The following is a 16274-nucleotide window of genomic DNA, read 5'->3' as shown; positions in this document are numbered from 1 at the left end:
CCCAAGGAGCGAGGCAGAGAGAGGGAAGGCCAGCCCTCTCCCTACCACTGTTTTCTGACACTACTATTTACTGAACAGAGAACAAACACAGCAATGGATACTGAAGCAACATATACAATGATAAAACTGAAATCTCCATCTGTTTTGGATTCTAGGAGCAGACCAGTGGCAGACTTACATCTAATTTTTTGGGGGGTTGTTGTTGTTTTAATTCAGCTTTCAGTCTATTTCTATTACAGTTCACAATATATTGAAAAAAGATGCGACTAATATACTCCAAGATACCACATGTGCTAAGTCTAAAAGCACAATGACACCATTTTCAAAGTCTGCTAAAATCCTACCTACCCTGAATGTTACAAAGAATGCAATTACCAGGTTTTGTCTGGGGTACTTCTGGTTTGCCAGATGTTTTGGGTTTAGGAGGAATAAACCGTGTTTCTTTTGGAGCTGGAAAAAAGGAGTAGGATTGTTATTATAGTCTTTAGAATTCAGATTCATGCCATGTTTAGCTCAAGTGAGAGTACATGCCTTAAAAGCATTAAGCAAAAAAACAATGATTCCATGTGTTTCTGACAGCTGATGAAAAAAGACTTTGAAAATTAGAAGAGTGCGATGATATAAAGTGCGATACAAAATAAATGATAAAGAAGAATGGTCAAGCTCCGTAGAAAACAATATTGCAGGTCTGAAAGACAGAAAACAGGATGTCCACAGCAGTGGCGTATTGGAGCAGGAACATGAGGGAGCACAGCTTTGAAATATTTTTTCACAACAGGAGTGATGATGCCATCTGTTGGGGTGGTATTTGGCATTGGTGTAAGCTCTGGGGTTGGACAACATAAGAAGAGCACTGTATAATCAACCCAAAGGCCCATCTAGTCCAGCATCCTGTTCTCACAGTGGCCAACCTATGGGACGTCTATGGGAAGCCCACAAGGAGGACGTGAGTGTAATGGGACTCTCCCTACTTGTGTCCCCCAGCAACTGATACTGGAGATAGTACATAGCCATCACCACTAGCAGCCATAATTTGACAGCTGCATCCTCCATGAATTGTCCAATCCCTTTTGAAAATCACCCAAGTTGGTGGCTATCATTACATCTTGTACTAGCAAAGTGCACAGTGTAACTATGTGATGTGTTTGTCTGTTCTGATAATTCCAATATGGATGACCCCAGGTTCTACTATTATGAGAGGAGGGGGAAAATATATTTATGTATCTTCACTGTGGCTATTTTTGTACAACTCTAGCAGGGATTGCCTGGCATATGATCCCTTTGTTGGGATGGCTAGGCACAGACAGTGACTGGCCCAAAGTCATCCAGTGAATTTCTTGGGTTGACCAAGTATGCAAACATACGTCTTTCCCTAGCCATGTCCAACATGCCATCTACTATATTCTCCTATGCTAGCTCATGCATTTCTTACTCTTCTTGGGGGTGTGGCTATGGATTTGGGGGTGTGGCTTTGAGAGCTGTCACAATAAGTTTGTGCATTTCAAATTTACCATTATACCACTGGTCAACATGGTGTTTTCAGCTCCTGGGAAACCAGTTCTAAGGTAGCTATGAGAGATTACAGCAACATATATGGAGAAGCAGAAAATAAAATAATGGGACGTCACAACACAAAATAATGAGGCAAATTGTTCTTTTTGCTGAAGAGGGAAGAAACAGAGCATTAGTTTCAATGTGGAAGTTTTTACCCATAGTTGACTTTTGTCGTTCAGATGATATGGTAGGTTTGATTATAAGTGGTTGTGGGGTTGTTCGGTGTACTGCTGTTGGAAGGAAAAAGTGAACATCTTTACAAAGCTGAAATAAAGGAAATATAAAAGATAGTATGTACAAATCAAAACAACACTGAGAATAGGAACAGCTTCCCATATAGCGCAAACAGTTACCACTACCTTGTAGTCCCAAGTGAGACCAGCTATTTGCACACACGACTGCAAAGATGCATTTAATATCACGTTCAGTCAGGGTAAGTTTCATACAAGAATAATGTTGAAAAATGAAAAGCACACTGAAATGGAAACAATTGCTTGGAAAATATTATTTGATATAATTTCTTTTCTAACTTAAGTGATCTCCAGCATTATAGAGAGATGACAAAGGGTGATTATTGAAGTATCTGCAAACGTTTCAACGCATAAAGCTTTACACATAGCAGTTTGAAACAGTTTACGAAGTAGATTGCTGTGGGATCTGGGGACTGAAAAGAAAAGGTAAAGCTCCTTTGCATCCACACAGTCCCTTACTGAGGGAGCTCTGTGGATTGTGTCCTTCAAAATGTCACAAATGGGGTATATTCAACTAATTCTAACTCAGAGTAGACTCACTGAAATTAATGATGGCTAATGACTACCCGTTAATTTCAATGGCTCTACCCTGAGTAAAACTGAGCTGAATGCCACCCATAGATTCCACACACAAGCTGTGTGATTGTTCAGAATGCGTGAGCACAAATAAGTGTAGAAAGTCAACAATATAAGCAGCAATGGCTCACTAGCTGCGTATTGTGTTCCAAACAGTATCTTAGCTAACTGGGCATGGTGAAAAGGATGCTGATAACAGCAAAAGGCTTTAATTCACCACTGCAGCTCCTTCCAGTCCCTACAAGTGTTCTGCCGCTTATATTTATGTCTTTATTGTTAGTTTCAGTAACAAAATAAATACATAACAATTAGGACACCCTTTCAAGAAGAAGAAAGCTCTGACTATCCATGATAATACCCCTGACATTTCTGTCTTCTCAGGTTGGGATATTTTGCTAAATCTGGCAACCATATAATAGTTTCCACAGAAAACAAGGGCCATGGTATCGTATTTTCCCCTTATGAGTATAGCTGCTCAGGAATAACCAGGAGGAATTTGGCTATTTTTCCTCTAAAAATACAGAAAGCGAGGTTTGGCTAACAATATAATTATATGAATGTATAGAATTACAAAAGTGACTCAATTACCAGGTTTGGTCTCTAGCATTCTTGGCCTGGTAGTTGGTTTTGATTTATTAGGAATGAACTGTTCTACTGTTGAAGCTGAAATAGAAGAGAGAGAGAAAATGCAAACCTGGATTATAACCCGCAAGAACATATTTGTCTCTCAGCCTGAAAGAAGCTAAGAATGTGAAAGCAAAAATGCAGAAGCCAACTAGGAAGGAGAACCAAAAGGGAAGACAATAGTGATGATGATGAGGAGGAGGATGAACTTCTGAATAACAAATATTCTTTCAAGTAGTATTCCCTGTGCAGGGAGAAGAGAAGCAGACAACAACAACGAAAATACAAAAAACCAAAACCAAAATTAAGAAAACTTAACCACCCACATGATGATGAACCTGATATTTTCATTTGTGCTGAGATCTCTGTGAGAACAGAGATATCAAACCTTCCCAATGCTTACCCTGCCTGCCTGAAATGTAAGACCCAACAAGGCCCTTAAAGAAAAATCCAGGGAAGAATAGCAATGCTTTGTCTCTGCAACAAAATTCATACACGTGCCCCATTAATTTAGTGCCACATCATGTTTGTATGCACAAGCGAATGCAGATCAGTTTGATGGTGCTGTGTATTTATGTTTCATGCCCAAATTACCAGCATCATTTTAGTCATGGTTTCCTTCTTTGCACTCCAGACCATGTACACATACCCAACACCTTGTCTCTGCACTTCATGTACCTGATGAAGTAGGGTTTTACATTATGATAAACTACTCAGGCTGCATAGGAGAAAGTGTATGCAGTCAGCCAGACCTTTACTTGACATTTTCACAGCAACAGTAGTGGCAAGACTCACTACTTACGAAATTGAACAGAAGCAACGGTTCCTTGGCAGAGGAACTGCTGTAGTAAAATATCAGTGGTTTGTTTGCATGTGAGATTTCCCTTCTCCCTGTCACCTATGTATATATATTGCTTTAGGCTGCAGCTTTACAATGTAATCCTGTGTGTCAGAAGTATCATTTAGTTCAATGATACTTATTTCCAGGCCAAGGCTGCAATCCTATATATGATAAGCTCAATGGATCCTACTTCCAGGTAAGGGTGCACTATAATTGTAGCCTCAGTCTCGTATGGTGCCATAATTTGCTGTTTTGCAGTCTGTTCTAAATATCCCTATAAAGTACACCAGATCCAAGTAAGGCAAATTGTACTCTTGTTCAAGGGAAATCATGATAACGTGTGTGTTTTTTTAAAGCAATGGAGTAACTTTCATACAGAAATGGTGTTGAACAAAATTAATCTTGATGTCTCAAAGACTGAGAATAAGCAGAAATGCCATCGACTTAATAATTTCTTCATGTGAGGTTCAACAATTATTGTGTGTTTTGTATCAAACGGCAGTTGAGTAAATGGAAAGAGAGGCTAGTTACTAGCTGCAGTACTAAGATGCAAGGTTCTTCAGGGAATGCCTTTGCCTGAAAGAATTATGAGAAAAAACATGACTGTGAGTAAATAATAGGATTACCCGGCATTGCCTTTGCCTTTTCAGGAACATGAGGTATGATGGTGGTGGCAGGACCTTGAGAGAATGGAATAATTTCTGCTAGGGAAAAAATTGAGACACATCGTGAGAGAACTGGAGAAGATTAATACAACTATTTATTTTACATTAGTGCGTGTGCCCAGATCGTGCTAAAGAGCTGAAAGCTGTAAGATAGCAGAATTTTCTCGACTGAGACTTTTATTATGTTTCTTAAACTGTAGTTTGAAAGGAAAAAGCTACATATTTATATAAAAAAGATTTTGGTGTGCTGAAGAAACGCCCTTGATTTATATTCGGGTTGGAGTTTAGTCAGGATTCAGCAATAGGCTGGATTGCATGATATGGCTCCATCACTTCCCTAGGCAACATTGCAGAAAGTACTGATGCAAATAACTTATTTAGGCTGCAATGCTATGCTCACTAACCCAGGTGGGTTCTGAACAGAATGGTACTTCTGAGCAGAAAACCATTTGTTTTCTTTGCTATTTGACTGTCTTCCTTGAGAATCCATTTAAAGCCGTTGCCATAAGCAGTGCCTAATGAAATGATTCTCTGATGGGAATCTTCTGCTGCCATGACTGGATAAGCTTTTGGCTAGGACCAGGGAGACGAGCATTCAAATCCACACTTACCCTTGAAGCTCACTGGGTGACTTTTGGGCCAGTCACTGTCTCTCAGCCTATTGTACCGCACAGGGTTGTCGTTAGGACAGAATGGGGAAGAGAGACATTTATGCAACCTTGGGTTTCTTGGAGGAAAGGCAGGATAGAAATTTAACAACAGCAATTGTAGGGCAATGATAGTGAAGGCAGCAGATGATTCAGTCACCACTTTGCAAGCATGAAGTTACAGATTGGCTGGCAACAGCAGCCCATTCCAACACCAGAAGGCTGCTAGTTAGTCAACAACAACAGCAGGCTTGCACAGTGCTGGCTGAACTGCTGCCCGCTTCCATATGGCTCAATGATTATTGGCAAAGATAGGCTCTCTTTTCCCCACACTGCCAACCAATGGCCTCTGTCAGGTCCCACAAGTGAACTACTTCACCAGTTACTGCTGTAATGGTCCTTACCTTCTTGCTCTCTGAAAGGTTTCTTACTTGTCATGTGTTTTTGTAATAGTTTGTTTTCATATATTTAGGGAAGCTTTTAATGTTTAATAGACTACTGTATTTTAATATTTTGTTGGAAGCCACCCAGAGTGGCTGGGGAAACCAAGCCAGATGGGTGGGGTATAAATAATATATTATTATTATTATTATTATTATTATTATTATTATTATTATTAAGCATTTTGGATTTGCCGTCACATATTTGTTTTGCCAGATTCCCCTCACCCTCTTATTTAGAAGAAGAAGAAGAAGTTTGGATCCCGCTTTATCACTACCCGAAGGAGTCTCAAAGTGGCTAACGTTCTCCTTTCCCTTCCTCCCCCACAACACTCTGTGAGGTGAGTGGGGCTGAGAGACTTCAAAGAAGTGTGACTGGCCCAAGTCCACCCAGCAGCTGCATGTGGAGGAGCAGAGACATGAACCCGGTTCCCCAGATTAGGAGTCTACCGCTCTTAACCACTACACCACACTGGCTCTGGCGTGACATTATTTCACAGATGAAGTTTTCTTGCCTTTTATGACTTTTATAAGACTATGTTCTTTAACCACATAGGAATCTTTGGGCACTTGTTTGTGCCCATTCTAATCGGAGGTAGAGATTTTATCTGACCCTATTGACTGAGCCATAATGGTGCTTTTGAAATAGCCACTAGGCTTCTGAAATGATTGACCTTCCAGACTTTCCCTTTCAGCTTCATTTGAACTATCCCAACTTTTTTCCCATAACTCCCTATCCTGAAAAGCATTGGCTATTTGAGGAAATTTTGCATAAACATATACGTTGAGCTTGACAGCTTTGCGGTCACTGTTTCCAAGGAGTTTAACATTTATCCTGCCTTAATGAATATCTGCTTCTTTACAACAATGAAATTAAAAGAAAGCTTTTCATATCATATTCCATCTCTTAAACTGGATCATTTAAGATGTTCAGATGTAAAAGTTATTTACCAGGTCCAGTCTGTGGTGTGTCTGTGGTTGAAGAGATTTTAGATTTGGAAGGAACAGGCTGCATTTCCTTTTGAACTGAAAAAATAACCAGGAGTGTTATACTTTTTAATGTTTTCCTGGAACAGAAATTTGTGTGTCTGTACAACAAAGCTTGTGTCTGTCCTTCCACAGGCAAAGTAAATATATCTGGATAAAAAAAGAACACTGAATCTGATATATTCACAAACTTTAAACAAAGAAAAGACAGCTTTGCTTTTAATAACATTAAGAAAGCAATAACAAAAAGAAAACAAACCTGATCCTGTTTGAAGAACATAAATTAGGACAAGAACTCAAGAATACATTAAAATTGGCGAGTTCCTCCTCTTAGGAAATCTCAGCCACTTGTTTGTATGCCAGTTGTTTCAGCCAATTGATCAGTAATTAAGTCTGCATAAATTTGCCCCTGAATAAAACTATATTTTGAAGGGGGGGGGATTATATTTTGTTCTTAGAAGATATGTGAGTCATGGCATCTCTGATAGATGGCTGCCCTGCATCTGATTAAAGCCTCCAGCGAAATGGAAAGACCACCAGCACTGAGATAAATGTTCTCATTGTTAAAACAATTCTTACTATAAGTAATGATTTTTAATGAGAGCAAAATTAGGATGGTTGCTTAATTATTTCTGCAAGTTGTTTTCTCCTCCTAATGTGAGACAGTAAATTTGCTGTGGACTCGCTGGCAGATACACCATACATTTAAAGCACATCCAATGAGCATTTACTTATCCCAAAGAATCACGTGAAGAGTTGTTTGTTAAGGATGCTGCCAGAGCCTGCTCAGCCATTAGGCAGGATGAGCCCATTGCCTCAGGTGGCAGGAGTTGCTGAGGCAGCCCCCCCCCCGTGCTTCCTGCCTGCCCAGCCCCCTCTGCTTGTAGTGCAGAAGCAGTGTCACCATCATCACTGATTTCGGGAGAGATCATGTCCATTTAGGGTGAGATCTTGTCTGAAATCACATGAGATATTGTAGAGCACACAAAATCTTACCCCAAAGCAGTGCAATCTTGCCTGGAATTGACACTGATTGTGGCACCACGTCTTCCCCAGAGGCGGATGCAGCAAGGTGTGCGGTGGCAGCAGAGTGGGCAGTGTAGGCAGTGGCAGATATGGTGGTGGAGGGAGTGGCAGCAGCGGCAGGGCAAGCCCATAGGTGCTGCTAATTGTACTGTATTGGCCTGAATATAAGCCTCACTTTTTTACCACGTGAAAAGTTAAAAGTGCGGCTTACATTTGCGACCTTACAGTATGCAGTCGGGAGCATGGGGCAAACAGAGCCAGGAGAGGGGCAAAGTGGTGCCCACCCCGTGTGTAGTCCCCGCCCTCTCCCCCAAGGCCGGAGAGAGTGAGGAAGGGGAAAGGCCGCTGGCAACGCAGCACAGATCCCCCCCCCCCGCAGTATGCAGCCAGGAGCAGCGAGGAATGGAGCGGCTAATATTCAGGTATTTTTTTCTTTTTCTCTCCCCCCCCTCCAATTTTAAAGGTGTGCCTTATGTCTGGGTGCGGCTTATATTCAAGCCAATACGGTAACTGAGGAGGAAACTACAATTCCCAGGACTCTTTGGGTGAAATCATGTGCTCTAAATTTGTGTTTTCAATTCTACCTTATCCCAAAGAAACTGTAATTCCTGCTCTCTTTGCAAGCAGAATACTTAAACACACATCAGGAGCTCTTTAAAGCTCCTTTGAGGCATACAGCCACATGTGAGAGGGCGTTAACTCTGTAAAAGTAGGGTGTATGTGCCAGCTCCCATGTCCTCAACCACTCATCTTCCCCATCCCAAGTTTCCCACATTGAGAATAAGTTCTGACAGGAGAGTTCTAAGGGTGTTCAAGCATCCCAAATAAATAAAACGCTTGAGTAGTTGCCCAAGATATCTCAGAAGATATATCCTTAACTTTGATACTGTAGGGAACAGAAGATAGCACTGTACAAGGGACTTGTGTCGACAGGAACCATTTGTTCTCAACAGACAGGAGAGTTTCATTCTTAAAGCCAGGGCTTGATTCCCACCATTGTATTTTGATAGCTCTTGGTGCCTTAGCCTTCTTTTTGGAAAGTCAATTGCCTCAGAAAATAAACACTCTCATATGTCTAATGTATTGAAACAAATGCTTCTTTTTAAGGAGGATGCTCAAGAGCTGCCTTCTTCAGACTATTATATAGTGGAAAAAGTGACACTATTTATAATTCCAGTCTCCACAGAATGTAAATCAGCTCCACTGCATTTCAACATTATTTCAAACCTCACCAGGAAATCTTTTTATATACACAAAGCTTCTTTAAAAGACAAATGTGCTAGAAAATGAAATGCTTTAATATAAGATGTAAATATTGTATAGTCACATTCCATTCAAACAATCCACAGAAAAGGAGAGCTGAATTATAGCAACAAAAGCCTTTAGCATTAAATACCCTCTACTTTCCATCTCTCAATTTTAACCACATAATCTCTGAAACATTCCAAGCTTCATTAGAAACCACATCCTGCCCTGCAAGCCCATCACAGAACTAATTCCAGATGAATCAGAACTGGTGGTTGTCACTCAGTGGTAAAGTAAAAAGCACTCTGCCCATGCACCTTATCCTTTGTTGTGAGCTATAAATCAAATTAAGCTCTAAATCTTAACCGACGAGAAATGATCTTGCATTAGTCCTGTGACAAAACCAATGAGGTTTATTGTATGGGTCTACGCATTAGAAAAACAGTTATTAAAAAAAGGTGAAAGGGATCCAAAACACTACTGAATTTAACCCTCTGTCATGCCATGATGTGTTATAAATATCCATATAAAAAAGAAACTTACCACCTGGTTCAGTGACATATACATTGACTCAGCAGAATTTTGGATGGCTCATATCACATTTGCCACCACTCCTCACACCCCAACATAAACTGACATTTTGAAGTCAGCTTACCGTGGAAATCCATTTGGAAATAGATTGTGAGAAGAACCAGGCATGTCCAGAAACTGGCAACTAGCCACCAATAGCCTTATCTTCCATGAGTGCAACAGTAAAAAGGTAAAGGTAAAGGACCCCTGGACAGTTAAGTCCAGTCAAATTTGACTACGGGGTACGGCGCTCACTTTGCTTCAGGCCAAGGGAGCCAGCGTTTGTCCACAGACAGCTTTCCAGGTCATTTGGCCAGCATGACTAAACCGCTTCTGGCACAATGGGACACTATGATAGAAGCCAGAGCGCACGGAAACTCCATTTACCTTCCCGGCGCAGCAGTACCTATTTATCTACTCGCATTGTTATGGTTTTGAACTGCTAGGTTGGCAGAAGCTAGGACAGAGCAAGAGGAGCTCACTCTGTCATGAGGATTCAAACCATAGGTGAGGACAGTGTTCTGGTGCTTGAGGGTTTCCCACAGGCATCTTGGTGGCCATGGTGAGAACAGATGCTGGACTAAATAGGCCATCTGCTTCTGTTCTTATGCATTCAGGTTTTGCTCCTCATAGGTATATGGTCAGCCACAGTGAGAGCAGGATGTTTTAGAGTATATGGGTCTGTGGTGTGATCCAGCAGGGATCCGCCTTTGATTTTAGGGCATGCATTTGGATATGGCTCTAGATGCGATCCCTGGCATCTCCAGTTAAAACAAAATCAGGTACTGGGGATGAGAAAGAGTCTCTGCTTTGGTTCCCAAAGAACTGCTGCCAGTCAGAGTACAGAATACTGGGCTAGGTGGACCAATGGCTTGATTCAGTATACGACAGCTTTATACATTCATAAACAGTGAACTACTGCAAAAGTAAGTTTCAATGACACAGGTTTGGCCAAAGACACACTTTGATGTAAAATAATTGTTGAAAGTGATGTGCTTACCTGGTTTTGTCTGAGGTGTTTTTGGGCTGGGTGACGTTTTAGGCTTGGGTGGAACACGGCGACTCCCTTTTTGACCTGAAAGGTACAAAAGTTGAATTAAAGCTGCATCTATACCATCCTATTTCTTCTTGATGCAACAAACTATCACCTTTGAGTTTTCGTCTGGATCCGATTACGTTTCTGTGCTACATTTTGCATGTTTTCAGGAAAGGGCTCTGGCCTACTGCACAAGACAGAATAATGCTTTCCCTCACAAATGGAATTGCTGGGAAATTGCTGAACCAGCCTTGCAGCAGATCCGCATATCATGCTGCAGCCCTTTTTTGCGAGTGCCATTAAGGCAGGAATGGTGAAACTTGGGTTCTCCACATGTTGTTGAACTCCCATCAGCCCCAGACCATAGCTGTCAACTTTTCCCTTTTCTTGCGAGGAATCCTATTCGGAATAAGGGAATTTCCCTTTAAAAAAGGGAAACGTTGGCAGCTATGCCCCAGACAGCATGGCCAATGGTCAGAGCCAGTGCTTTTTCCCTGGGGGTACGCAGGGGTATGCATACCCCTAAACATTTTGTGAATCTAACGGGAGAAGAAACTAAAAAAATTAAAATATTTTAGTTTATTCTCTAGCACGGTAAATCATCAGTTCCATTGCTACCCCTGATGGCAGCCTCATTTCTTGTCATGGTGTTTCCCGAGTCTCAGATGGAAGCGAGCATTTAATGTGTGAAGTTACTGTGATCTGTCAGCTGTGTAATATGAGGTAATGCATGTTCTTTGTACTTTTGTCCATTTACTGTATTTATTTTTCCCAATTTGAACTCTAAAATGGTGATTTTCTTGAGTCAAAATGACAGTACCCCTAAGCCTTTTTTAAAAAAAGAAAAGAAAAAAACCCAGTGGTCAGAGCCACTGGTTCTCCCATCCTTGCATTAATGACTGCAGCTACTGCCTCCTTCTCCCTGCATTTCCAACAGATCTATTGGCAGAGAAGGGCGCTTAACGAACTACCTTAGGACAAATGCTAACTATTAACTACTGGTTAAATAGAAGAAAAAATTATTCAACAAGCAGAGAATCTAAAATGCATGTAGTGGGTGTTTCTAAAGTACCGTATTTTTCGCCCCATAAGACGCACTTTTTCCCCTCCAAAAATGAAGGGGAAATGTGCCTGCGTCTTATGGGGCGAATGCAGGCTTTCGCTGAAGCCTGGAGAGCGAGGGGGGTCGGTGCGCACCGACCCCTCTCGCTCTCCAGGCTTCAGGAAGCTCTGCGCAACCCCCGGGAGACCGGCTCCGAGGGTTGCGCAGAGCTGCCTGCAGTCCCGGGACCAGCGCAGCTCTGCGCAGCCATCCGGAGCGGGGCGCTAAGCTCCGCCCCGCTCCCGGTGGCCGTGCAGAGCTGCCTGCGGTCCTGGGACCAGCGCAGCTCTGCGCCACCATCCCGAGCGGGGCGCTAAGTCCCGCCCCGCTCTGGATGGCGGCACAGAGCTGCCTGCCGTCCGGGACTGCAGGCAGGTCTACGCCGCCATCCCGAGCGGGGCGCTAAGTCCCGCCCCGCTCGGGATGGCGGCACAGAGCTGCCTGCCCTCCCGGGACTGGTGCACTTCTCCCCATCGCCAGCCCCACAAGCTCGGGGGACAGCGGGGAGGCAGAGCGTGCCTTCCCACTGTTCCCCGACCTGGTTCTTCCAGCCCCGCACCTGGGGGGGGGGGAATAAATTTTTTTTCTTTATTTCCCCCCCAAAAAACTAGGTGCGTCTTATGGGCCGGAGCGTCTTATGGGGCGCAAAATACGGTAATCAAAAAATCCGAAGATTAAAAAAACAACAACAGATTTCTACAAAAGGCCTTCCCACACAGAAAGAAAAGCTGGAAGTCAATCAAATGTGTATTGATACCAAGATACAGAATGATATCCTGATTATAAAATAAGTTGTGCATGGCCACCATATAACCCATTATATCTGTACTTGGCCAATATCCAAATTGTTACTGCAAGTCGCTTAAGCCAGACAACAACTTGCATTGTTGGGTCGAATACCACTGACTCTTAGAAGTAGAAAATGGCTACATGGGCGGAATAAAAGACATAGCACATTATGTATGGAAATGTTGTTTACAGAAGGCAGTACAAGATAAATGACTTGTTCAGTTGGCTAAAAGTGTGTTTAGAAAGGGGAAACATTGTTCTGGTTGCTAAGCAGTGATTCATCCCGTGCTTTGATATTGTGTTATCTGTTGAGCATGCCAACTGCTAAGAGACTCAACATAGATATAGGTATATGGCTGTTATTTATGTACATATTTTATAATGTTTTTGTAATTGTTCTTTGTTTTATAAAGTTTTTATTTTTATTCTTAAAATCCATATTGCTCCCTTCATCATAGATGATCTCAGGGCCGTTAACAACGACATAGAATACAATAAAATATGATACAGTTGAAACCGTCAAACTAATCCATTACAATAGAAAAATACAGTGATCACTGTGTATCAGTGAGGAATATCAATGTACGTATTCAGAAGGGAACCAAAGGTCTTCAGATTCAGAAGGTCTGCGTATTCAGAAGGTCTTCAGTTGGCACCAAAAGATGGACAGTGTTAGCCTCAAGAGAACCAAAGCAAGGAGGGTGTCCCACAATCGGGATGCTGTTACCAGGAAGGCCTTCTGGCAAACTAATACATCATCTGACCTCATGTACAGAGGGTATCGCTAAAAGGGCCACTCTAGGAGATTTCAAGGTACAAGCAGGACTGTTATGGGGAAAGGTGTTCACCTGTGTATATATTTGGTGTATATATGGTATTTTTATGTATGGGGTAGGAGAAAGTCCCATTTGGCAAGAAAGTAAAAGGAATAAAAAACAAAATTTAAACAGATTTCCCCTGTATTTTAAGATGCTAGTAAATTTCAGTGATCGGGGACCACCTCTCCTGGTATGCCCCACGGAGGACCTTAAGGTCTGCAAATAATAACACCCTGAAGATCCCAGGCCCCAGGGAGATTAGACTGGCCTAGACCAGAGCCAGGCCTTTTTGGCCATGACCCCAGCCTGGTGAAATGTTCTCTCACAAGAGACCAGGGCCCTGCGGGATTTGACATCTTTCTGCAGGGTCTGCAAGACGGAGCTGTTCCACCAGACCTTTGGTTGGGGTTCAGTCTGATTCTTTCCTTTCTGTGTAAGAACAAGCATTAAAAAAGCCTCCTAGCCTGCTCACAAGTCCTTTATAAGACCAGTGGTAACAGTTGGCCCTGGAGAATATTAACCACTCTCAATTTTACCCGTGGACTGCCATCTGTCCAGATTTTAATTTGCTCTGAACTAATTTTAAGATGTATTTTAATTTATTGCCTGTTTTTATGTTCTTTGTATACTGTTTTAGTTTTATGATGTTAGCCGCCCTGAACCCAGCTCCAGCCGGGGAGGGCGGGGTACAAATAAATTTTATTATTATTATTATTATTATTATTATTATTATTATTATTATTATTATTGCATTTATTTTGAAGACTATTCCCTGAGTAGATATTCATGAAGCACCTCTATATGTTAAATAGTTCTTAGTAGTAATCACATACTGAATATAACTGAGCAGAAACTCAAAATAATGAACCACTTACTAGGCTTGGTTGTTGTTAAACCAGGGCTGGGAGATGTTCTTGGTTTGGCAGGGGCACGGCGAGTTTCTTTAGGAACTAAAAGGAATTGAACATGAGCCATTTTACTACAATACCACAGGGCTGCCAAATGCAAGTAGGAGCGGATGCCCACAAGCATCACTTCTACAAAACATATGCATAAGAAGTAACAACAAATAATAAGCCACCAGTGATAATTAGAGTGTGCATGCTGAATGAAGATGGGTGATATAAATGAAGGCATAAAGTCACTGATGAAATTAGCAGTTCAGAGAGATTTGAAGTCTAACTCTAAAATACAGAATGAAAAATAATATGAGGCAGTTGAAACCAAATCAACATGATCTCATATAACAGGCTTCCAGTACCTCAGTGGTATTTTTCATCACATCTTGTTTTGTCTCAGGCTGTAGCATATAGGCTCTAGTGGGCCATTAATAGGTCTTGAAAAGTATTTGTGCAAAGGACCTCTTTAGGCATTCTATACTCAATCGTAAGTGAACACGCAAGGCTGGATGGGGCAGGGGGTTAGATCACCTATCACCGTTTCAAGCCCTATCACCGTTTCAGCTGAGGGAGATCTTCTTAAGGGAGTAGCCTCCTATGCTCCTGCAATCTCTCTTCATATTTTGAAGCTGTGACTTCCCAGAGCAATAAAATGCCTGGGGAACCTCCACTTGTGAAGCTTGCCCTCCAACTCATGGAGAGCGACAGGAATGGCTTTATCCGGATGGGGAGTGGAGCTTGGGTATTCCTCTTGCATGTGTACTTAACACAAATATAGAACGTCTGAAGAGGGCAACTGTCTTCTGCAGCTGCAGTGGCTTCATTATATTTCGGTCACTTTGCTCAAACAACACTCTTATGGTAGGTCAGAAAGAGCAGAGGAAGATTTTTGCCAGCCAAAGAGCATCTCTGGGTTCGAGTTGCTGTGATTTCTTGTGAACATATACTCTGCAAGACCCCGTCCCCTAAATCTTTTAGGAGTCCAATTTTAAAAGATGTGGGGTTTCAGTGCAATGTCATCCTTTTCTAGGCCCAGTGCAGCATGGTGATTTTAGTAATGTTATGGAAGAGACACTAACAGCTAAGAAAGCTGAATGTCAAGGTGAAATGATGAACAAGAAAGTACAGTATGGTACAGAAAGGATTTGAAATTCTATTGGAAATTATGAAGGCAAGCAAATATGATCATCCATGATTAAAATGTTTTACCCATTGTTGACTTTGGTTGTTCAGTTCTAAAAGTAACTGCTTCCATGTCTGCATCATCAATAACATTAGTAATTAAAAAGGCATGTATTCAATAATAAGCTTACAAGTCATTATAAGCATAACATGAAAAAACACAGCTTTGCTTCATTTGCAGCTAGCACTCATTTAATGCACTTTATTTTTATTAACTTCAAGTTACAACTTCAAGTGGGTACAAGTTTGTCCTCTGATAACTCTAAGTGGAAGTATTTCCAGTGTAGTGGCAATGAATGTACATTATTTTGTGTTTTCTTACTGTTTTCCCTGCATGGGATGCAGGTGGCACTGTGGGTTAAACTACAGAGCCTAGGACTTGCTGATCAGAAGGTCGGCGGTTCAAATCCCTGTGATGGGGTGAGCTCCCGTTGCTCGGTCCCTGCTCCTGCCAACCTAGCAGTTTGAAAGTATGCAGTGGGAAGGTAAACGGCATTTCCGTGCACTGCTCTGGTTTGCCAGAAGCGGCTTAGTCATTCTGGCCACGTGACCCAGAAGCTGTACGGCGGCTCCCTCAGCCAATAAAGCGAGATGAGTGCCGCAGTCATCTGCGACTGGACCTAACGGTCAGGGGTCCCTTTGCCTTTACTATTTTCCCAAGGATGAAGTTCCAAGTGCAGCTACTACAGAGGCTGTTTTCCTTAAGAAGAGAGAGAAGTGGATTTCCAGTAGACCACAGTACTCATGCTTCTTTCTATTTTGCTAGCTGCACTGTAATTCTGTGCGGTTTCTCTAGACTGCACCATGTGGGGTGTGTCCTAGCGCCTAGCAGTTGGGAGGAAGAGGGTTCTAAAAATGAAATAAGTACAGGCAGTGCCCCCCCCCGTTTATGCAAGGGTTACATTCTGAGGCACCGCATGTGTCAGTGAAATCACGTATAAAAGCCTGCAAGCACCCTGTTCTGCCCCCTTAGAATACTTGACTGCATTTTTAGGAAAAAGAATGAAGTATTCCAGGCTGTG

At 42.1% G+C, this 16274-nt stretch overlaps 1 protein-coding gene across 43 annotated transcripts in view; it reads right to left on the bottom strand.

Moving 5' to 3' along the window:
* ABI3BP (ABI family member 3 binding protein) overlaps positions 1-16274 on the bottom strand; it is a 141603-nt gene that overhangs the window by 33809 nt on the left and 91520 nt on the right. For 27 of the 43 annotated variants that reach the window (XM_081198906.1, XM_081198868.1, XM_081198867.1 and 24 more), the window contains 8 exons: positions 15280-15327; positions 14047-14121; positions 10427-10501; positions 6550-6624; positions 4473-4550; positions 2970-3044; positions 1710-1784; positions 349-450 (listed from right to left, as the gene is read on the bottom strand). In XM_081198906.1, the coding sequence (XP_081055032.1) occupies positions 349-450; positions 1710-1784; positions 2970-3044; positions 4473-4550; positions 6550-6624; positions 10427-10501; positions 14047-14121; positions 15280-15327 (603 nt within the window). The remainder of the gene's footprint in view (positions 1-348; positions 451-1709; positions 1785-2969; positions 3045-4472; positions 4551-6549; positions 6625-10426; positions 10502-14046; positions 14122-15279; positions 15328-16274) is intronic. The other 16 variants (XM_081198904.1, XM_081198905.1, XM_081198879.1 and 13 more) reach the window with 8 other exon arrangements.

This window comes from Podarcis bocagei (assembly GCF_964188305.1).
Source record: "Podarcis bocagei genome assembly, chromosome: 6".
Lineage (NCBI taxonomy): Eukaryota > Metazoa > Chordata > Lepidosauria > Squamata > Lacertidae > Podarcis > Podarcis bocagei.
This window is presented reverse-complemented; position numbering and strand designations above follow the sequence as displayed.